The 22,476-nt window shown below is 45.0% G+C and overlaps 1 protein-coding gene across 1 annotated transcript; it reads left to right on the top strand.

The window, feature by feature from the left end:
- Positions 1 to 150: 150 nt before the first annotated feature.
- Positions 151 to 16,823, top strand: ADSL (adenylosuccinate lyase). Its single transcript, XM_086402981.1, has 13 exons — positions 151 to 347; positions 4,648 to 4,851; positions 6,494 to 6,538; positions 7,043 to 7,122; positions 9,906 to 10,077; positions 10,292 to 10,338; positions 11,139 to 11,229; positions 11,581 to 11,650; positions 11,795 to 11,942; positions 13,268 to 13,358; positions 13,954 to 14,043; positions 14,448 to 14,624; positions 16,694 to 16,823. Exons 1-13 carry the CDS (start codon positions 177 to 179, stop codon positions 16,778 to 16,780), a joined length of 1,473 nt encoding a protein of 490 aa, XP_086259107.1. The 5' UTR covers positions 151 to 176; the 3' UTR covers positions 16,781 to 16,823.
- Positions 16,824 to 22,476: the final 5,653 nt, after the last annotated feature.

Consider the following 22,476-nt stretch of genomic DNA (forward strand, 5'->3'; position numbering starts at 1 on the left):
ATGACTGAGGCGACGCAGCAGCAGCAGCAGCAGCGAAGAGCCTAAACCCAGCAGCCTTGAAGGCTCGGGTCTCCCGGAAACCCCAGGGGTGGAACCAAGTGGAGGAAGTCCCGCCCTCAGACTTCCCCTTCCGCCCTCGCTGACCCTGTCAGCTTCGGCGGGGTCTAGAGCCCGGGATGGCCGCGGCGGGTGACCGTGGCGGGCGGGAGGCGGCCTGCGGGCATGACAGCTACCGTTCGCCGCTTGCTTCCCGTTATGCTAGCCCGGAGATGTGCTTCCTGTTTAGCGACAAGTACAAATTCCGGACCTGGCGGCAGCTCTGGCTGTGGCTGGCGGAGGCCGAGCAGGTAACGCACGTGCCAGGCTGGGACTTACAGCGCGGGCTGAGCCTCCCCCAGCAGCTGCCCCGCTATTTTCGGCCAGGTGTTCCCTTTCCGGAGGAACGGCCCCAGGAAGGCCAGGGCAGGAGGCCCAGCAGTCGCTCCCTGTTATCTCACATGTTTTAATGGTGGAGGGTTGGAGGCGGACGGTGGGCGGCGAGAAGTCCATTTACCGTTTCCGGGAGTAAGTTTTGGCGGTTCCTGTAGGAGTGCACCGCTGAGTACTCCTTCCGTGCCGTTGTGCTGGCTTCTGTACACTGCTGGGGACCAGCCCCAGCTGATCCAGGGTATTCGAAGGAGAGACGGCCTAGGCGACTATTTATATGCTAATTAGAGATATAAAGAATGATAGAATGAGGATAGCTCAGTAGGAAAATTCAGTGGAGAAAAGAAGCTGAGTAGCTTGGTTTACGCGGGAGACCAATAAAACTTCAAGACAAGAAGTTTGCACCACTTAGGTAGGCCGCAGGCGCCCTCTCGAATAGCGGAAGGTGCCTCACCCTAGACACCTTCTGGAGTGGGTCTTAGAAGCCCAGGCATAATTAGTAAGCGTGGTGGGTTCCGCGCTCCAGATGGAGACTCAGCTGGAAGTTAAAGGGAAGAATGACATGGGGAGACCAAGCGTTGGTGAGCAAGGCCCGTAGCTTTATTTTCAACAGGGGTTTTTATACCCTAAGTTACACATAGAGGATAATAGGGGATGCAAAGTCAGCAGTCTTTGATTCTTATCAAAAACCAACGTTTCTTTCCTGCAAATTTATCGTATACAAATGGTTTAGGTGATTTACATCATCTTCTGGCCAGAAGGCCTACTAACATTTTATGACTCTTGACAAGGACTTATCAACAAAGACTTATTTTCTCTAAGAGTAATTATTTTAAGGTTTGGTGCCATCTTCCAAAGATAAAATTGCATTCCTATAGGGCGGATGTGTAATGGGCTTACAACAAAGAAAAGAATTTATTACCTTAAGGGTCTAAAGTTACTAACACCAAGGCCACTACTTATTTTTTCTATGTACCAACTATTAATTAATACACATTCAAGGATACAATTCAGGGGATGTGAAAACTTGGCAACAAGCATTGACTCATCAATGAAATCCTTTACTAGTTTATTCTGACAGTTTTTAACTCTCTGAGAGGCTCTAAGCTATTTGAATATCTTAAGCTTCCCGTGCCTCTGGAGGCTAGGAGACTGTAAACAATCGTATGCATAGCTGCAGGAGTCCGGGTAAACTTGTCAGGCGAGTTAGAGAGCCATCTGAGGGGTTTGGATTTAAACACTCCTAATTGCCCAGGAACTTTATTAATTGGAGCTGTAAGTTAACTCTTTGACAGAGAGAGAGCAAGATGGTGGTAGGGGACAGCCCCCAGTAAAGTCAGAGGTGAGAGCACAAAGCAATAAAGTAGGCAGACTCTGGTTTTTTGGGGGAAAATGCTTTTTTTTGGGGGATATTTGGAGAATATCCGGGCGGACTCCTGAGGCTCGATCCCGCCTTTGCGTATGCCGAGCCTCCTTCCTCATGACCTTTGTCACGAGTGGAATGCCTCACCGGCTCCCGGCATCACACGTCTTTACCCGGTTAACCCAGAAAGACTTTGCAAACTAGGGGGAGGTTTCCCACGTTATAGAAGAGAAGACCAAGCCCCGATGATGTGCCATTGAGATATTTGCTTCTAACCATTATGACAGCCCACTCCAGTATTCTTGCCTAGAGAATCCGATGGAGAGAGCGGGCTATACAGTCCATGGAGTCGCCAAGAGTCGGAAATGACTGAAGTGAGTTAGCACTCTCGTATAAATAAAGGAACCCGGGTGTGAACCCGTGACCATGCAAAGCCTGACTGAACGCCCAGCCACCTCGCCATCCACATGCCTCTGTGTAATCAGAGAGCTGTCACTGCAAAATACACATTTCCTGGGCCATTGTTTCCTCTTCACTAGACTGCCTTTTTTTGTCTCTGGGGAGAGAGAATCAGGGTAGGGGGTTATTAGATGCGAGTTATGGGTTCTGAGAGCTTCATGTAGAGGTATTCTGCCGAGCGGTTTCAGAAATAGCCCCAGAAGGATCTTCACAGAAGCGCTGAAGGAAGCTGAGAGTGATCCAGAGAGCTATAAAGTTTCCGAGGAAAATGACACAACAAGCAAGATGGCAGTCCTCTCCGAAATGACATTTAGTAACCTCAGAAACAATCTGAGTACCTACCTAGGACCAAGGTATAGGGTCCCCGAACAGAAAACTTTCTTCCTAAATTTTACCCCCTTCCTATCACCTTGCTCAAGAAATAAAGTAGTACATGACACTAGCAGACACAATACTCTGTAATGGCTTATCTAGGAAAAGAATCTAAAAAAGTGGATGGATATATGATAACTGATTGATTTTGCTTTTCATCTGAAACTAACACATTCTTTTAAATCAACCATACTCCAATAAAAAAAATTTTAAATGCTAGCAGACATTTCTACAGTGCCTGCTATGTGTGCTAAGCAGTTTGAAGACCTTAAAAAATAATTTACTAATTCTCAAAACAATTCTTTATAAGTATGTGATTCCTATTTTACAGAGGATAAAATGAAGGCACAGATTTCATAAACACAGAGCTCGGATAACAATAATAGATCAGGACATGAAGTGTGTTGTGGTTTGTTACCTTATGGGGTCGTACAGAGTCAGACACGACTGAAGCGACTTAGCAGCAGCAGCATCTACTCTGTTTTCTGTTTTACTTGGTACTCCGTGTAGATGAGGCTGATGCCAGTCACCATAGCTTGTAAGAACTTAAAGCTGGAATTGAAATGTAGAGTCGGTATGTATCCTTTCCTCTGCCCAGTCTACACATTGCCTGAAATGCATGCAATTTTGATATCTTCTGAGTCTGTATTATCTATTAGCTAGGGTGTCAAAATGAACAGCATGAAGTACATAATAATTTAATAGTTTAAAAAAAAATACTTGAGGAATAAGAGACTAGGGCAAGCGCAGAAAGTTCGTCCGCCTTGGATTTTGAGAAGATGCGTTGCTTGGGGAGGAAGCAATTTGACCACACTGCCCCCTGCTGTTCTGTTTTAGGAGGAGCCCTACGATGTCTCCGCTCAAAGATCCAAGGCAGCCTGGCCAGATGTAATGTGACCGAGGAATTGAATTTTTACTAGTTTAAATGTAAATAGCCACATCTGACTAGATAAGTCTTAAGATGTGAGCTCCTTCTCAGGACCAGGCCTTGGGACTTTGAATTGAGGTTTGGGTAAAATTCACCAATGTACATATTCAGCACTTGGCTCCAGGGTTCCGAGCTGCCTGTGGGCTGCCAGCTATTTTTTGTCAGCCTGATTTTATTCAGTGATGGATGAATGTAAGATGTTGATGTGTTTATTTTCTCATTAATATCTCCTGGAATTGCTTTCAGTTGCACTGAATTCGCAGCACATAATTTGTTGGCAGAGCTACTAACAGTGTTGCTAATTTTGGTTTCTCTGACTAAATCCATCTAGATCGGATATAAAGCTGTGGCCGGGATCCCACACTCTGGGCATTTAAGAACCGAGCACTAAAGAGCCTAAGCAATAAATACCACAAAGCTCTCCTTTCAGGGAGTCTATACATTCTAGAGAGGAGAGACAGGCTAAAAGATGTATAAAAATGTCATATGGCAGTAAGTGCTCTAAATAAAACCAGGTTAAAGGGATAGCGAGTGACACCGAAGAAGGGTGTTTCACACTGATGTCAGGAAAGCCTCTCTGAGGCGATGGCATTTGAGCCCAGAGACCAGAACCTGTGAGGGAGTGAGCAGAGGTGTCGGGGCAGAAGGAACAGAAATCAGGACTACGTTGTTGTGTATATTGGAGTTTACTTAGAATATAACTGCCATGATTCATTTAGAAAGTTTCCTGGGGACTTCCCTGGTGGTCCAGTGGGTAAGAATCCACCTTCCATTGCAGGAGATGCAGGTTCGATCTGTGGTCAGGGAGGTAAGATCCCACATGCAGCAGGGCAACTAAGCTTGAGCACTGCAACTACTGAGCCCGTGCCCTCAAAAAGAGCCCCCGTGCCACAACAAAAGCCCAGCGCAGCCAGAATTTTAAAAAGATAGTTGTCTCTTCCTCCCCATGTCCTTTTAGTTTAATTGCTCCAAATTTTAGTTTAAGAATTGGAAGGTAGGGCATAAACACTAACATGAATCAGTTTTCTTTTTTACTGTCATTTCCGTTCAAATGATGTGACATAAGAAGTAACTTCATTTTATTTTGCCTGTTCTGCAGACACTGGGTTTGCCTATCACAGATGAACAAATCCAGGAGATGAAATCAAACCTGGACAACATTGACTTCAGGATGGCAGCTGAAGAGGAGAAGCAGTTGCGACATGATGTGATGGCCCACGTGCACACGTTTGCCCACTGCTGCCCCAAAGCCGCCAGCATTATCCATCTTGGCGCCACCTCCTGCTATGTGGGAGACAATACGGTAGGAGCCCATGCTGTTCTGTGTCCCCTAGGACTCAGGCTTTATAATATCTTTATACATTTTAATTGATTTTGTCCATTTTAGGAAGTGAGTCCATAGGTCTTAGGATCTCAGCGCTCAGGATTTTTCTGCTTTTGGTATCCTTCCAGTCTAAACTGTAAACCCCTAATGACCTCCATAAAATAATGTACAGATACTGCCTATATACATCAGTATGCTGGACATAGCTGAAAGCTTAGCATTTTAGTGGCCAAAGTACTTTTCCAAAGGGATTTTCTTTCCAAAGTCCTTTATAACTCTTAACTTTGACTTCTGAAAAGAAAAGGTAATTGCATTATAATTCTTAAATCCTTTAATTAGCAAAAGTGTCTCATAGTCAAACATGAAAAAGTAACAAGCAGGCATTTTCCTAAAAGTTTACTAGGTGAGCACTTCATATGTATTCATTTTTTCATCACAACAGGCATAATAGATGCTGTTGTCTCCATTTTTAAATAACTTTATTAAGGTATAATTTAATACCATAAATTCATCCATTTTAGATGGATAGTTCAGTGAGCTTTAATAAATTTATGCAACATTCAGCCTCACCACATGCTAGTTTTAGAACACACCCCTCATCCCAAGACGGTCTGTCTTGCTTGTTTGCCATCAGTCCCCACTCCTGCTTCCAGACCCAAACAACTGAGACCTGCTTTTTGTGTCTATAGTTGTGTCTTCTCGAAATTTCACGTAAATGGATGCAGAATATATAGTCTTTGGCTCTGGCTTTATAATCCCCACCTCCACAGATGAGGAAACTTAAAGAGGTTGAAGAACTTGCCCAACCTGGAAAGTATACAGCCCTGGGTAGAATGACTCCAAACCTCTGCCCTAGTCACAGTGCACCCGTGGGACTAGAAGTTAGAATCCAGATACACTTCCAGTTCAGAAAGAAGCCAGTAGTTTTTAAGTTGCCCCCATATAACTTTTTTTTGTCTAAAGTGGTACATAATTAAAGGCATCTGTGTATAATTAGTGAGTCAGATAATGGGAGAAGAGCAGTCCTCTAACTTGGAGTAGGCTTTTTAAAAGTATCCAGCGTGTAGTTGGGCTCAACAGTTACCGTCTCAAGCATGTGTTGGAGTTGCTTGCAACACTTACATCATCTCACTCCCCCAAGAACAGCGTTAAATTTCCTGAACCTAGATCCTTTAGTTCATGCCTTTTTTGTTGTTAGCAATGACAGACATGGAAAGAGAAGGGAGCAGAGACTAATGGAATGTGCCCTGTGGAGTCTTCTCAGAAACTCAAATGCTATTGTCCGGGAAGATATAAACCCTGTTGACCTGGACATCTTTGTCATATTCATGACAGGGCTGCCCCTTATCATTTTCCAGTTAAGTTAGATACCCCATAAATAGAGCTTTATAAGTATAAAGGCTTTGTGCTTATAGATCCTAGCAGTACTGCGCTCCCAGTTGGTAGGCTTTTAAGGCAATAATCAGAAGAGTTCTGTTAGCAGCTTCTGACTTGCACAGTGTATTGCTGAAAGTAAGTTAGGCAACTAGCTAAGAAACCCAGATGTGACGGCCGTAACGTGTTAGGTCATAACATTTGGGCAAAGCTGATTAATGTCAGACCACTGCATTTTCCCTTGCAGGACCTGATTATTCTCAGAAATGCATTTGACCTGCTTTTGCCAAAGGTAAGAAGTTGACGAATTTCCTGCCAGTCCTAAGATTCCCTGTGACAGGAGATGGGCACCACCTTGAATAAATCAGCACAGTATAGATCTAAATAAGTTACTGTGTACTAAGATGAATGATCCTAGATCACATCTCTAGAACTAATTGTCTCTTCTTGAATTAAAACACTGTATGAGTTTGTGCTTTTAAAGCATAGCCTTTTAAGTGAGGGAAGTGTAACCAGCAGCATGTTGCTGGAATGTGTGGGTCAGATTATGATTTTGTTTTTCTTCATGAGCATGCCAGTGGTGTTAAAACTATGCAGAAATAATTTGTGGCATTTTAGGTAGTCAACTCAGTTTTTGAATGTTGTTTGGTACTTTAAGATACAAAGATGGAAAAATGTGGCCTCTGCCTTCTGTGAGCTGGAAGTGTAATTGTAGATGAATTTGTCTCCAGGTTTAGTTCCTGTTTATGCAGTGCTCAGCCTGAATTCACCTTTCTCCCACACCGTCTCGTTGCAGCTTGCCAGGGTGATCTCTCGGCTTGCCGACTTTGCCAAGGAACAAGCCGATCTCCCCACCTTAGGTTTCACACATTTCCAGTAAGTGAGAGGGTTATCTCTTGGGGGTTGGGCTTATTTATGGGCATTCAGCTTCCATTTATTCCTTCAGTTCTCCCTTCTCCATGGTAACCTTGAGTTAAGAAAACTCAAAATATAAGCACTTGGGATGCCTATGAGGAATGAAGCTTATACCTACCTTAGAAGCTGTACTGCTGAGAGAGTAAACCTAATGGTTCGTTTCACTGAAAACTATGTATACAGTTATGTATTCAGAAAGTGTTCTCTTTTTGTTGTTGCTGTTACTACTCTAACACTTCTGGTATCCCCTTTGCCTACAGGGAAATCTTTTAGTGGTAGGGAGGAGGTTGGAAAGCAGATCCTATTTAGGTGACAGGGCCTGATCCTTCCTTTCCCACTCCGGAATCAGTGCTGGTTGGTAGAATCAGCCCCGGTGGTTCTCCAGGTCAGGATAACAGATGGCTAGTTGGGGTCACTATGAAGGACCAGAGTTCAGGTGGGCATCTTCCTGTGGCGTGAGTGGGAAGGAGAGGGGCTCTCCCAGCCTTGTGGCCCAGGAAGGGGACACTCTTGATTGCTCCCTTCTTAGATCTGTTTCCACTCTGCCTCTCAAGAAGGTGCTCTTGATTCAGTGATTCCATTCTTGAGTATTTAATGCAAGTAATCCAAATTATGGAAAAAGCTGTATGTACAAAGATCATTGTTATATTATTTATGATGGTAGCCTTGGAAACAATCTATAAATGTCTAAGAATAAGAGAATACTTAAATAAGACTGTAGTATATACATAGGTTAGAATAATACACAGCCAGGAAAATGATGCTTGTTAGATTAATAAGACATGGGAATGCATGTGTAAATGCATGGGAATGCAGCATGTAAATTGTACAGAGATTGGAAGGTGCACCAAGATGTAAATACTGATTACTCTGGCCTTTTTTTTTTAATGTGCAAACATTTTTATGATTACCAAGTAAAACCCTTTTTTAAAGCCGATGATGTCATTTTTGGATTGCTAGTGGCAGGTTTCAGGTGATGATATTTGAGTCGTGGTGTATTGGCATCTGCCTTATGTTTTGACGGGGTAGGTATTGCTATGGCAACAAGGATATCATCTCCTGTAGCTTAGGAAAGCCTATTGAGTTGAATTTAACCTTCCTTAAAATTAGGGCCTACATTATTGGTTGCAGAAACCAGAAGGATTTGTTCACGTGAGGGGGTTGTTGCTCCGTGTTTGTGGCTGAGCCATGACAAAGGTTGCCCTCTGTGCTGGCTCCCTCCACACCTGGCATCATCTGTGTTGCAACCCTTCTTCGGCATCTGCTAGAGAGTATTCAGGGAATACAGCCATTCCAGTATTCCTTTGGGGATGGTGGAATGAGAGGTGTCTGCTGCCACAGTTGGCAGGTGTTAGGAACTCAGAAAATGGTACTGATGCATAGATCTCACCGCAGAATGGATCAGTCCCTGCAATTAAAAAGAAACAGCTTTATTGAGATACAACTGATGTACCATAAAATTCACCCATTTTTTGTATATTTACAGAGTTTATGCAGTCATTACCAGTGTGTAATTTCAGAATATTTCCATCACCTCCCCCTCAAAAGACCTGTACCCTTTAGGAGTCCCTCCCATCTCCCCATTCCCTATCTCTTGGCAACCACAAATCTGTTTTCTGTTTGTGGATTTGTCTCTTGAACACTTCAATCAAGTAGAATCGTGCAGTACTCATCTCCTTGTGACTGGCTTCATTTCACTTAACATGGCATTTTCAGTGTTCATCCATGCTGTAGCATGTGTCATTACTTAATGTGTTTTACAGCCAAATAACATACCATTATGTGGACACGCTACCTTTTATCTGTTCACCAGTTGCTGGACATTTGGATTGTTCCCGCTCTGTTGCTGTTGCGTGTAAGGCTGCTATGAATAGGTCCACGCAAATTTCTTTTCTTTATTATACCAATAATCTATTTAAGGAAAACTACCTAAAGATTAATTGGGGATTATGTGTCTGCTTTGGACATTCTTAGTGGGGTGCCTTCCTGTCGCCAGCTGTCAGTATCATTCGCCTAATAGAGAAGGTTAGGTAATCTATTAGAACTCTGGCTTTATTATAGTTTATTCATAATCACGTTTTATGTTATAAACAGACCTGCTGTTGGCTGGCATTGATTTAGACTGAAGACAAAGCCATTAGCTGTTCAGTTAGAGTCCTCTGATTGTGCGTGTGTCCAGGTGGTTCTCTGCGGCTCAGCTCGGTCTTCATCAGGTCTTGACTCTTTCCAAAGTCCTTTCTTTCCTGCCGGTCTAGAGTCACGGTCTCCAGTGTCCTTGTTTTACTTTTTGATAGCATTTTAAAAATGAGCAGTTATCTTGCTTGTTTACTTTTTTACACTACAGTCTGAGCTCCACTGGACAGGGACTTGGTCTGTTCTGTTCTTTGTTGTATTTCCAATACCAGCAACACATTAGATGCTTGGCAAGTGTTTGTTATGTGTGTATTTCTTGCCAAGATCTAGGGACAAACAAAGCAGACATTGTCTCTGCCCTTATAGTGCCTCTTGATGATGAAGCAAGAGCTATGCTAGTGGCCCTTTAGTTTTATAACCTTTGAATACTTATAAATGACATTGAATCTGCTTAACTAATATTTGCTTAAGCTTTTTAGCTCTTGTTTTGTCTTCACTTTAATTCTTTCCCTTCCCAGGGGTAACAGTGATTATTAGAAGAAGCAACGAAGGTTTTATGAAACAAGTCATTGGTTTGAGACTTCTGTGTGTTCTCTTTGGGTTGTGTTCAGGCCTGCTCAGCTGACCACAGTTGGGAAACGTTGCTGTCTCTGGATTCAGGATCTGTGCATGGATCTCCAGAACCTGAAGCGTGTCCGGGATGAGCTGCGCTTCCGAGGCGTGAAGGGTACCACTGGCACCCAGGCCAGCTTCCTGCAGCTCTTCGAAGGAGATGACCAAAAGGTGTGCTTTGAGAGTGACCTGGATGAGGCAGACCCAGCCGTGGGAGTGCCAGAAACAAAGCTGACCCCCGGGATGGTGGGAGCGATGAATCTTGGGGTGGGTACAGTCTCGACTGGAAGGGTACTGAAAGCATAAACCTGGGCAGGATGACGTGTCACAATGTTTTCCTACTAGACATGCCTGGATTTCTATGGGGATGTCTTTTTTTCCCAAGGTAGAACAGCTTGACAAGATGGTGACAGAAAAGGCAGGATTCAAGAGGTAGGTGAGTGGGGAAAGTGTCGGCCTCCCTGTTAGGTAATAAAAGGCAATATCCCTCCAGATTTGGCCTTAGCTGTTTGTTTCTTTTCTGTGTCTTTCCGCCCATTTCCTTCTATCTCTGGTGTGGTTTTGTTTCCTGGATTCTATTATATTCCTTATAATTTTTAAGAAAAAAGGGAGCTGTTTAGCTGTGAGTTCAGGAGAATAGCCTTACCTGTGTTGTTTTGGCTTTGTTTTTACTAAAGGCCTCTGACAGGTTGGTCTCAGTCTGTCTATTTGCTTCAAGGGCCCCCAGGCTCCCCTGTGGTTCCTTGTTTTTGTTGTTTTTATGTAAAATATTTCTTTCTTTCTTTATTTGGTTGCAATGGGTCTTAACTTGAGTCATGTGAACTCTTAATTGTGGTATGTGGGATCTGGTTCCCTGACCAGGGATCGAACCCGGGCCCCCTGGATTGGGAGCACAGAGTCTTAGCCAGTGGACCACGAGGGAAGTTGTCCCTCCCCCCTCCCCCCCAACCCACCACGTTGGCTCCTTGTTTCAGGCACTTCACTGGGCTGCAGCAGAACAGAGGCTTGCTGGACTGTGTCCTCCTTGGGTCAGGGCGGCCACCTAGGTTTAGTAAAAAGTGGGGTGGGGAAGTGCAGTTTCTTCCTGGAGCCACTAATCAGCGCAGTCCTGGACTCAGTGCAACTTAACACCTCAGTGAGACCAGCCTTTGCTTAGGCTCTGCGTTGGCTCCCTTGTCTGACAGTTACATTTTGAAATATTTTCACTTAAAGCTCTTTCTATTTATTTCTAGGGCTTTTATCATCACAGGGCAGACCTATACACGAAAAGTAGATATTGAGGTGCTCTCTGTGCTGGCTAGCTTGGGGGCATCGGTGCACAAGGTAAGTGGAGGCAGCGGTGGGCAGTCGGCACACAGACTGACCCCTAGCCTCAGGCTCCGACTTCATCGTGCTCTCAAGAGATGTCAGATAGCGCTGTTCGTAATTTGGGTCTGTCAGGGGAGCCTCTTAAGTGAAGGTGTGTGAAAAACAAGGGTTGGGTCCTGCATCCCCTTAAGTTCATCTCGCCACGGTCTGCCCGTGGTGTCCTAGTGGGGTCTCCCCAGAGCGTTACCGTGCTGACGGTCAGCTCGGTGGCAGCACCCGAAGCGCTCACCTCCTCCGTCAGTCTAGCCCCTGCCTGGGCCCCGAGCACTGAGAATGTGGGTGACGCCTGGCCCCTGCTTCCCTCAGATTTGTACCGACATACGACTCCTGGCAAACCTCAAGGAGATGGAGGAGCCCTTTGAAAAACAGCAGATCGGTGAGTGTCGTGTGGAGACCTGGGAACACCGCGAGATGCGGCGGGTTTGTGGGCGCGTGTGAGCAGTTCAGCCGGCAGCCTGCTCGGCCTCCCACTGTTCCCTGAGGTCTTCCTGCCTTTGCTTCTTGTCCTTTACACGGGCAGGCTCAAGTGCAATGCCATACAAGCGGAACCCTATGCGCTCAGAGCGGTGCTGCAGCCTGGCCCGGCACCTGATGGCCCTTGTCATGGACCCCCTGCAGACGGCATCTGTGCAGTGGTTTGAACGCACACTCGATGACAGTGCCAACCGGTCAGTGAAAGGGGCATCACACACGGCAAGCTGTAGGAGGGCACAGAGGGCCTGGGAGCAACAGGACTACAGAGCATCCCTGTGTTCCCTCCTCGTCCATAGGAGCCTGGAGTCTTAACCGGGAGGCAGGAACGCGGTACAGTGTGATGCGTGTTAGAATCTGTACAGGGTATCCTTGCGGGGGCAAAGACGGGGTTGGGAGGCGTCGAGGGAAGCTTGACAAGGAGGCGGTGCTGTAGACTGAAGAAGTCTAGGCGGTTAACAAGTGAGGCGAAATCAGAAGCGTGGATAAAGCAGAGGCAGGAGAAAGAACGGTTTGGAGAGTTAGTTACTGGTAGTCAGGTAGCCCTGGAGAATGAAGTCCGTGGCAAGAAATGAGGTGGGAATGCTCGTGGAAAGTAGCCAGTTTATGAAGGGCCTTCTGGGCCCTGAAAACGAGGGTAGATGTTGTTCTGATGGCGGGTGGTGTCAGCTGTGGTATCTTGGCACAGTGACCTCTTGATTAGGTCCAAGATGGGCCAGGAGTAATTAGTAGTTACTAATAAGGTACCAGCATGCACGTGACTTTCTACTTTATGTATATACTTATTTGAAAGCAGATTCACTCTCATTTGCTTGTATTCTGCTGGAATTTCTTGAGAGGAAATGATCAGTAGTTAAAGCCAACTCTCTGGATTGTGTTCATAATCCAGGATTTATGGAAATAAAACATGTGAACTCATTCGGAAGTCAGACATTGACTGTATTTTAGCAAACTGTGACCCAGTCATCTGTGCCCACTAAAACACCCTGCAACAGTTTGGAGAATCAGGTATAAGACAGGATGCTGGTCAGAACAAGTTAGGAGGCTGCTTTAAAAACCCACGCCCACGCTGGCATGGCGGCAGTGTGACTGGAGAGGATGTGGATATAAATTGATGTCATGGGGACTGGCCTGGGCAGTTGGCTGGAGTGGGGGTTTAGATGGTGATGGTGTGCTGGTGCCATTTCCTGAGGCAGGAGCTACAGGAGAGGAAGAGTAGGGTGAGGAGCTGAGCAGGAGGCAGTGGAGAAGCATCTGCATTCAGTCCTGGGCTTGCGGAACCTACCGATGAGCCGGGTGGAACTCTCCAAATAGGTGTATGGCCTGGCGCCTGGGCAGGTGGTCTGGGCAAGAGGTGGTAGATTCAAGGGTCATCAGGATATTGAGGCTGTTGACGGGAATTGTCCAAGTGGCACATCTGGCATGAGACGTCAGTAGGGCAGCTCCTTGAGGCACACCCTGCATTTCACGGAAATTGTTATTTGTTTTAAGTTATAACTGAATTGGCTGTTTGTTTTTCTAGACGTATCTGTTTGGCGGAGGCGTTTCTCACTGCAGATACTGTACTGAATACGTTGCAGAACATTTCTGAAGGATTGGTGGTATACCCCAAAGTAAGAGGCCTCGCTGAAAAGCACAGTATTCAGGAGGGGTTGGAGTGTGGCAGGGAGTGGGGCCTTGTGCTCTGGAGTGAGCGTGTTGGAGGAGCACTTCCCAGCCAGAGCTCACTCTCCACGTTGTGACACGAGCTCTCAGGAACAAGTCTGTGGAATTCGTAGACCGGTTTATAGACCAGGAAAGAGGCAGCACTTTGAATTGGCTGAAAACTGTCTGCCACCCTGAGTCATCAGCTTTGCTGTGGCTGGCGTGGTAGACTGTTCCACTGGCCCGTTTGTAGGTGCCTGAGGCGGATGGGTTTGTTTCCATTCTGTACTCAGCTCCTGAAGTCAGGCCCCGAACTGGAGCAAACTTGAGGTTTGAGGAATTTTTCTGATGAAGTCAGTATCCCTTTTTAAAATCAGAATAATACTCTGGAGTATGAGAAGACTTAAAAATGCAGTATAGAATAAGACAAATTCCTCTACCCTCTTTCTTCGTGGACATGGGAGAACACGTCCCCACTGTGCATGATTTCGGTCGTAGTTTATGTCTTACTGTGCGTACGACTTTGTAACCTGAGGCATCCTTCTTGGCGCTTCACTCTTCCAGGTCATTGAGCGGCGCGTTCGGCAGGAGCTGCCTTTCATGGCCACAGAGAACATCATCATGGCCATGGTGAAAGCCGGGGGTAACCGCCAGGTGTGTAGCCCTCGTGCTCCTGCATAAATTGAAAGCACTGCACCTTTGGTCCTGCTCTCGTCCCTGAAGAAGGGTGGACGAAGGTGTTTCTGTCCTTCCCTTCAGTCATGGCGTTGGTGCAGAACAGTGACAACAGGCTGTCACAGAACAGGCTTATCTTTGGAGGGTGATGGTGGTGAAATCAGTTAATTAAAAAATGACTTGCTTAATCACTTGTAGAAAAAGTCTGCTTTCAGTGAAGAAATTAGGTTTTAGATTCCATGGGAAATGCCAGGAACTGGGCAGGACATAAGAGCAGATGGTTCATGAAGCTTTAGAAGAGGCCTTTGTAGCACCAGCCATAAACAGCGTCAACGTTCAAATGCCTGCTGTTAGTGAGACCCCAGTGCCTCCTGTCTTCCCAGGATTGCCATGAGAAAATCAGAGTGCTCTCACAGCAGGCAGCTGCCGTGGTCAAGCAGGAAGGGGGTGACAATGACCTCATCGAGCGCATCCAGGCCGATGCCTACTTCAGTCCAATCCACTCCCAGCTGGACCATTTGCTGGATCCTTCTTCTTTCACCGGCCGTGCGTCGCAGCAGGTAGGCCTCAGAGCGTTTCTGGGGGCTGCAGTCCTCCCCAGACACGCTCTGTTTACACTGCTGGGCTGCAGAGCCTAGAGTACAATCTGTGTTTCTGCTTCATAGGAGGTATGATGAGAACGGGGCTAGTTAGAATTCAGGGCAGGTTGCCGCCTAAAACTTAAAGTGAAAGTCACTCATTTATGTCCGATTCTTTACAACCCCATGGACGAAACAGTCCATGGAGTTTTCCAGGCCAAAATACTGGAGGGGGGTATCCTTTCCCTTCTCCAGGGGATCTTCCCAACCTAGGGATGGAACCCAGGTCTCCTGCATAGCAGGCGGATTCTTTACCAGCTAAGCCACAGGGCAATCTAAAACTTAAAATGTGGTTATTTTGGGAATGCCTTACGTTCGTTTCTCCCTGAGGATTTCTCTGAACTCTGCTTTGGTCTGCAGCCTGTGGTGTAACGGACAAAGACTGGGTTTTACTGTCAGGTGGCTCCGGGTCTGGGCTTCCTGGGTAACTCAGTTGGTAAAGAATTCGCCTGCAATGAAGGAGACCCTGGTTGGATTCCTGGGTCAGGAAGTTCCCCTGGAGAAGGGATAGGCTACCCACTCCAGTATTCTTGGGTTCCCTGGTGGCTCAGATAGTAAAAAATTCACTTGCAATGCGGGAGACCTGGGTTCCATCCCTGGGTTGGGAAGGTCCCCTGGAGGAAGGCATACAAACCCACTCCAGTGTTCTTGCCTGGAAAATCCCCATGGACAGAGGAGCCTGGCGGGCTACAGTCACAAAGAGTTGGACATGACTGAGCAACTAAGCGCAGCACAGTAGCAGCTCCGGGCTCAGTCTTGACTTCCTGCTTTTACTGGCTGATGGGATAGAGGTACATATCTCAGAGTGTGGACTGAAAGGCCTCGCTTGGTGCGTAGTAAGTATTCAGTAAACATTTGTCACTTTTCCTCATGGCCTTTTGAAGATTACAAGGGCTAATTCAAAAATATTCATTGAGTGCAGACTAGGTGCTCAGATTGTGTTTGGGTGCTGTGTTTAATTCTGGTGCTTTAAAGATGACTAAATAATCCTTATCTTCAGGGAACTCAAAACTTAACGGTAAAGGCTTGTAAGTAGGTCAGTGTGATATCAAGTACATGCAAGAATTGAGGGAAGCACACCTTTTTTAGGATCACTAAAGACACAACCCTAGGGTAGTAGAAGTTGGAAAAGACTTCTCAGAAGACATGATACCTGAGCTGAATCTTAAGGACAAGTAGGAGTTACTTGTAGGGAACACCAGGATGTGAAGAGACGACAGATGCATGGATGTCCAACATGGGAGAGAGTTGCCAGATTGTCAGGTGCCCCCAGAGTAGCTAGGATTAATGTAGAAGACAGATGGGAACCTGTCATTTATATCTGAGACACTCTGATGGACTGGATTTGAAGGACTTAAACTGGAGGTGAGAAGACCAATAAGGAGGCTGCTGCAACGGGTGAGCAGTTGGTGACGAGGGCTCCGAGCCAAGGCTGGGGTAGACAGACGCACATAGGGCGCAGGTCCGAGGGCTGTTAACGGTAGGTTAGTCACTTGGAAGCTGGGTGAAGGGGAGGAAGGAAGAAGCATGACGATTTTAGCTTTGGTGATGGGTGGGGAGTGGTGAGACCAATGGAAAGGGTACAGCTGGCTGGTTTGGGTGGGCAGCAGCCTGGTGGGGCAAGCTGCCTGTGTTTAGGGAGAGATTTCTGCAGGGAGTTGAGAAAAATAGAAGTTCAGTGGTTTGTCATCCATAACATCCATACATCTGTCGTCTCTTCACATCCTGGTGTTCCCTACAAGTAACTCCTACTTGTCCTTAAGATTCAGCTCAGATATCATGTCTTCTGAGAAGTCTTTTCCAACTCCTACTACCCTAGGGTTGTCTCTTTAGTGATCCTAAAAAAGGTGTGCTTCCCTCAAACATAAAAGTAGCATAAAAGTTTGTCCAAGTAAGTCTCTGTGTTATGAAGTGGCATTGAAAAAAGGATTCTCAGATTTCTCAAATTTTAACATTTTCTTCTGTCTTGCATTTGCTTTCCTCTTTGACAGGTACAGAGATTCTTAGAAGAGGAGGTGTGTCCCCTGTTAAAACCATATGAAAGTGTGATGAAGGTGAAGGCAGAATTATGTCTGTAGAGTTGGAAGAGAATTAAACAAAAACCATTGTTGGCTCTGTTAACTTTTATTGCCGAGTCATAAAAACTATTACCCTAGTGCCATATTTTATTTCAGGAACTGTTACCATAAATTAATACGGCACTTTTTTTTCTTTCCATGGTGCTTTCACATTTCTTACATTTACAATGCAGAAATAAATTGCATTGTAGTTGGACTCTGTTTTTCACAGCAACACAAGTTTGCATAATAAATGTAGCTCATAGTTTGCACTCTACTCTTTGAAGGCACATTTTCCAGCTAGTCTAATCCTTTTTACATGTTCACTTGATTGCAACATGGTGAACAAATTCTTGGTCCTCTCTTCTGAAAGTGAGTTTTATCTGGGCCTTGCAAAATAATCTGGATTCAGTGATTCATTATGGCCACATACCTACATTTCAGTTGTATTTGATGAGAATAAGTAATGAAATTTAGAGCTGTGATAAATTGTCAAAGAAACTGATGTGATCTTCAGGTTGACTCAGCTGAAGTTGTGCCCAGCTTCATTTGCTCTTTGGATAGGGCTGTCTGTCAAGGAGATGCTAACTGGATGTATTGATCTCATTGAGGCATTTGACAGTCTCTGATCCTGACAGCTGACTGAACCAGCTGCTGTCAGAGGTGAAAGGGAGTGGACGATCACCTCCCTGGAAGGAAAGCACTATTGTTACGCCATAGGCTTCTGTCCTGGGCCCTGCCTCATTCTGCATGTTTTTCCAGCAGAGATGAAAAGGAAGAAAGCTTATTTCTCAGTTTTGCAGATGACACAAAACTAGGACAGTTAACCAAGGCGTTTATTTGGTAAGATAATTAAGATGTCATCCAAAGAAAATAGATTAACCAGAAGTGGTTGCCAGTGAGATCAGAGTTTTAGGATATGTTGATGGTAGTGGTATCAGGCGAAGCCATTAGTCTCCATATTCCAGGCTCATGGCGTTGTGATGAGACACTCATGGGGTGTCTCAGTTTCAGACACCCCATCTGAGGAACAGAGATAAACACGAGATCCAGCCTCCAAGAACATAGGAGTGGTGAAGCAGTGTTAAGGCTCAGACCTTGTAAGAGAAAGCTTGGCATTGCTTCAAATATTGTCATGAGGAAGAGAGACACAGTTGAGACCCGTCCATACCTGTGGTTGAGAGTCTAAAGCAGGTTTGGGCCCAGACATCGGAACTGCTCTGAGTTAGTGCTTCTCCCCGCTCTTCCCCCTCAGATCACCTAGTAATCAGGAGTGGGGGTGTTGTGAGGGTGGAGCGGCTGAATCCTCCCCAGGTGTATCAAATCAAAGGCAGCCCAAGGTGAAGAGCTCGACCTATTGGGAAGAAGAGCAGGACGTGATCCTTAAAGTCAAATCTAAAGTACAGTTCAGGGCGACCGGCAGGCATGGACCACCATGTGGCATTTCAGTTCCTCCAGAAACAATTTGATTTCTCTGTTAGTCCTCTTGTGAGAGTCTGGGAGGAATGTTTGAAACTACTAGATCTGTGACCCAAGTGATTAATCACAGAGTGCTGTTCAGACACACATCTACTTCCTTCTCCAGTACGGGCTGCCAGAGAGGAAGCAGGTGCTACCAGAGCATCTGCAATCTGAGAGCTGCTAGTACACACACGGGGCGGGGGGTGGGGGGTGGGCAGGATATTGGACACCATGGGTTTTAGTTAATTTCCTCATAGCAAATAAGGAAATAGAATGCCAGTCTTGTTTGACAATTCTGATTGCTAGTGATCTGTGGTTTGGCTGGTTTTCCTTTCTGGGCTATTGGAGTGGGCAGATTTCCTTTTTTTCATTCTCTTTTGGTTTTATTTTTATATACTTGTGATATATTCTTAAGTGCAGTTTGTCATTTTAACATTTTTATTAAAGACATTTGGGTGGGTGGCAGGTTGGCTGAGGAGAGAACATGGCATCTCGAAAATTAGATTGAATTCAGTTAACCAGTGATGCAAGAAACCCTAGGATCTGAACCACCAGAAATTAGAATCTGAACCATCCAGAAATCAGGGTCTGGGCAGGCTGTGGGGCCAGCTGCAGTCAGATACCTGGGCAGTCACTGCCCTCTTTCCCTGCTACTGCTGTCACTTCGGTCGTGTCTGACTCTGTTCGACCCCATAGACAGCGGCCCACCAGGCTCCCCCATCCCTGAGATTCTCCAGGCAAGAACACTGGAGTGGGTTGCCATTTCCTGCTCCGATGCATGAAGGTGGAAAGTAAAGTGAAGTCGCTCAGTCGTGTCTGACTCTTAGCGACCCCATGGACTGCATGCAGCCCACCAGGCTCCTCCGTCCATGGGATTTTCCAGGCAAGAGTACTGGAGTGGGTGCCATATGATAGCCAGGAGAGCCTGGTGTCCTGCAGTGGAAGCAGAGGTTAGGTGCCTCCAAAAGAGTGATGTAAACCCAGGGTCTGACGTGAAGAAAGTACTCAGAGAAGGTCATTTTCCTTTCCAAGCCCAGGAGAGCTTGCCAACCTTCTTGATGGTTAGTTGGGGAACAGGCTGAGACCTGATGCTGCTGTTGGTTTGGTCCGCCTACCAGGGCTGAGTGCATCCTAAACTTGAACCAACCAGAGAATGGAGGACACGTCAACATCAAAAATGAATAGTAAAAAGTTTAAAAAAAAAGACTAGAAAGCTACATGATGAAACTGTGGTTTCTTGGATAATGAGTTTAAGGGGATTTTCTTCCAGTTTCATTGAGGTATAATTGACATACAGCTCTGTATAATTTTAAGGTGTACAGCATAATGACCTCACAATAAGCCTAGTAAACATAAATTTTTTTTAATTAAAAATATTTTCTAATGAGAACGCTTGGGATTTACTCTCCTAACAACTTCCACATGTAACATACAGCAGTGCTAATCACGGCCTCCCGGCTGGTGCAGTGGCAAAGAATTCACCCGCTAGTGCAGGAGACGAAGTAAACTCACTTTCGATTCCTGGGTCAGAAAGATCCCGTGGAGAAGAAAATGGCAACCCGCTCCAGTATTCTTGCCTGGGAAATCCCATGGACAGAGGAGTCTGTTGGGCCACAGTCTGTGGGTTTACAAAGAGTCAGACATGACTAAGTGCACACATAAACACTGTTAATTGTATTTATCATGTTGTACAATATACCCCTGCTGCTGCTGCTGCTAAGTCCCTTCAGTTGTGTCTGACTCTGCGACCCCACAGATGGCAGCCCACCAGGCTCCCCAGTCCCTGGGATTCTCCAGACAAGAATACTGGAGTGGGTTGCCATTTCTTTCTCCAATGTACCCCTAGATCTTCTTTATAAGTGGAAGTTTATACATTTTGGGGGGCAGGGCAGGGGTGAACTGGTCGGCATGTAGAACTTCCCAGACCAGGGGTTGAACTTGTGCCCCATGCAGTGGAAGTGCAGTCTTCACCACTGGACCACCAGGGAAGTCCAAAGACGTTTGTACCTTTTGACTGCCTTCAACCAGGTCTCCTTGCTCCCGCTCCTTACATCTGGTAACCGAAAGTCTGATGTTTTTCCTATGAGTTTGTTTTTGAAATAGTCCTACAACACTATGTTAGTGTTTATGTTGGTTTGGTCCGCCTACCAGAGGTGAGTGCATCCTAAACTTGAACCAACCAGAGAATGGAGGACATGTCAACATCAAAAATGAATAGTAAAAAGTTTAAAAAAAAAGACTAGAAAGCTACATGATGAAACTGTGGTTTCTTGGATAATGAGTTTAAGGGGATTTTCTTCCAGTTTCATTGAGGTATAATTGACATACAGCTCTGTATTAATTTCCTGTTAATCAACATTGATTTAATATTTTTATGCATTTCAAAGTGATCGCCACAATGTCTGGTTACGATTTATCACCATAAAAGATATTACACATTTACTAACTATATTCCTCACACTGTACATTTCATACCCATGACTCATTTATTTTGCAACTGGAAGTTTGTACTTCTTAACTTCTCTCTCCTAACCCCCTCCCTCCTGGCAACCACCTGATTGTTCTGTGTGACTCTATTTCTATTATTATGTTCTTTTGTTTTTAGATTCCAAATACAAGTGAAACCCTACAAACTTGTCTGCTGACTTACTTCACTTAGTATAGTAATCTCCAAATCCATCCATGTTGTTGCAAATGGCAAGATTTCATTCTGAGTAATATCCCATTGTGTCTTTACCAAATCATTACCCACCTATTGATGGGCACTTGGGTTGCTTCCATATTTTGGCTATTATACATAATACTGCAATGGGCATAGGGGTGCGTATATCTTTTCTAATTAGGGGTGGAATTGCTAGATCATATGGTAGTTCTATTTTTAATTTTTTGAGGAAACTCCATACTGTTTTCGATAGTGACTGCCCCAATTTACGTTCCCCATAACAGTGCAAATTTTTTTGCATGTAGCTATCCAGTTTTCCCAACACTATTGAAGAGGCTGTCTTTTCCCCATTTGTATTCTTGCCTCCTCCACATGAGTGGACAGTTCCTGGGCTCTCTGTTCTGTCCATTGGCCTACGGCTCTGGTTTTGGGTCAGTACTATACTGTCTTGATGACTGTAGCTGCGCAGTATAGTTTGAAATTAGGCAGCATGATACTTCCAGTTTAGTTCTTTCCTAGGATTGTTTTGGCTATTTGGGATGTTTTGTTTTATTTTTCCATGCAAATTGTTCTAGTTCTGTGAAAAATGTCACTGGTATTTTGATAGGGATTGCATTGAATCTGTAAATTCCCTTGGGTAAATATGGTCATTTTAACAATATTCTTCCAATCCATGAACATGGGATATCTTTCCATCTGTTTGTTTCATCTTCCGTTTCTTTCAGCAGCATCATAGTTTTGCAAGAACAGGTCTTTTACCTCCTTAATCAGACTTATTCCTAGGTGTTTTATATTGTCTTTTTGCTTCTATGCATTTTTTTCAAGGTTTGATGCAATTTTTATTTAAATTTTAGAAAAGTTTTAGATTTACAGGAAAACTGCATATAAAATAGAGTTTCCATATATACTGATTGGTTTCCCTTATTATTAATATCATATAACCATTTCACAGTTATTAACCAATTTTGATATATTAAAGTCCTTAATTTTTAGCTAATAACCTTTTTCTTCCAGGACTCTATCTGGAGCAGAAATTATATTTAGTCATGATACATTTTAAAAATACTGAAATTCATAATTCCCTAGTGGTCCACAGGTTAGGACTCTGTGCTCTCACTGCTAAGGGTCCAGGTTCAATCCCTGGTTGGGGAACTACAATCCCACATGTCACATGGCGTAACCAAAAGAAAAAAGATGAAAAATACTGGAATTCATATACATTACTTACAAGGTATGTTCTTTATTAGAGATAAAGACACAAAATTTAGCTATTTCTGAATGTGTGTATGTGCTAAGTCACTTCAGTTGTGTCCAACTCTTTGTGACACCATGGACTATAGCCCACCAGGCTCCTCTGTCCATAAAATTCTTCAGGCATGAATACTGGAGTGGGTTGCCATTTCCTCCTCCAGGGGATCTTCCCAACCCAGGGATCCAACCCTAATCTCTTACGTCTCCTGCATTGGCAGGTGGGTTCTTAACCACTAGCCCCACCATAACTAGAAGTAAAAGCAAAATTTGGATTTTCAGTTCTGGATCTGGTGTGACCCTATGCTTACCTCATTAAGTGCTGTGTACTGTACAGAAAGATTCT

This window comes from Bos grunniens, chromosome 5 (assembly GCF_055505025.1).
Source record: "Bos grunniens cultivar Pamir isolate PY7600 chromosome 5, Bosgru_T2T1.0, whole genome shotgun sequence".
NCBI classification, from domain to species: domain Eukaryota; kingdom Metazoa; phylum Chordata; class Mammalia; order Artiodactyla; family Bovidae; genus Bos; species Bos grunniens.

Excerpts from the sequence above, each read along its gene's own strand:
- ADSL (XM_086402981.1), top strand. The coding sequence starts at position 177 with ATGGCCGCGGCGGGTGACCGTGGCGGGCGGGAGGCGGCCTGCGGGCAT. Across the intron at positions 10,339-11,138 it reads GAAAAGGCAGGATTCAAGAG|GGCTTTTATCATCACAGGGC; the intron begins GTAGGTGAGTGG and ends ATTTATTTCTAG. Across the intron at positions 14,044-14,447 it reads AAGCCGGGGGTAACCGCCAG|GATTGCCATGAGAAAATCAG; the intron begins GTGTGTAGCCCT and ends CTGTCTTCCCAG.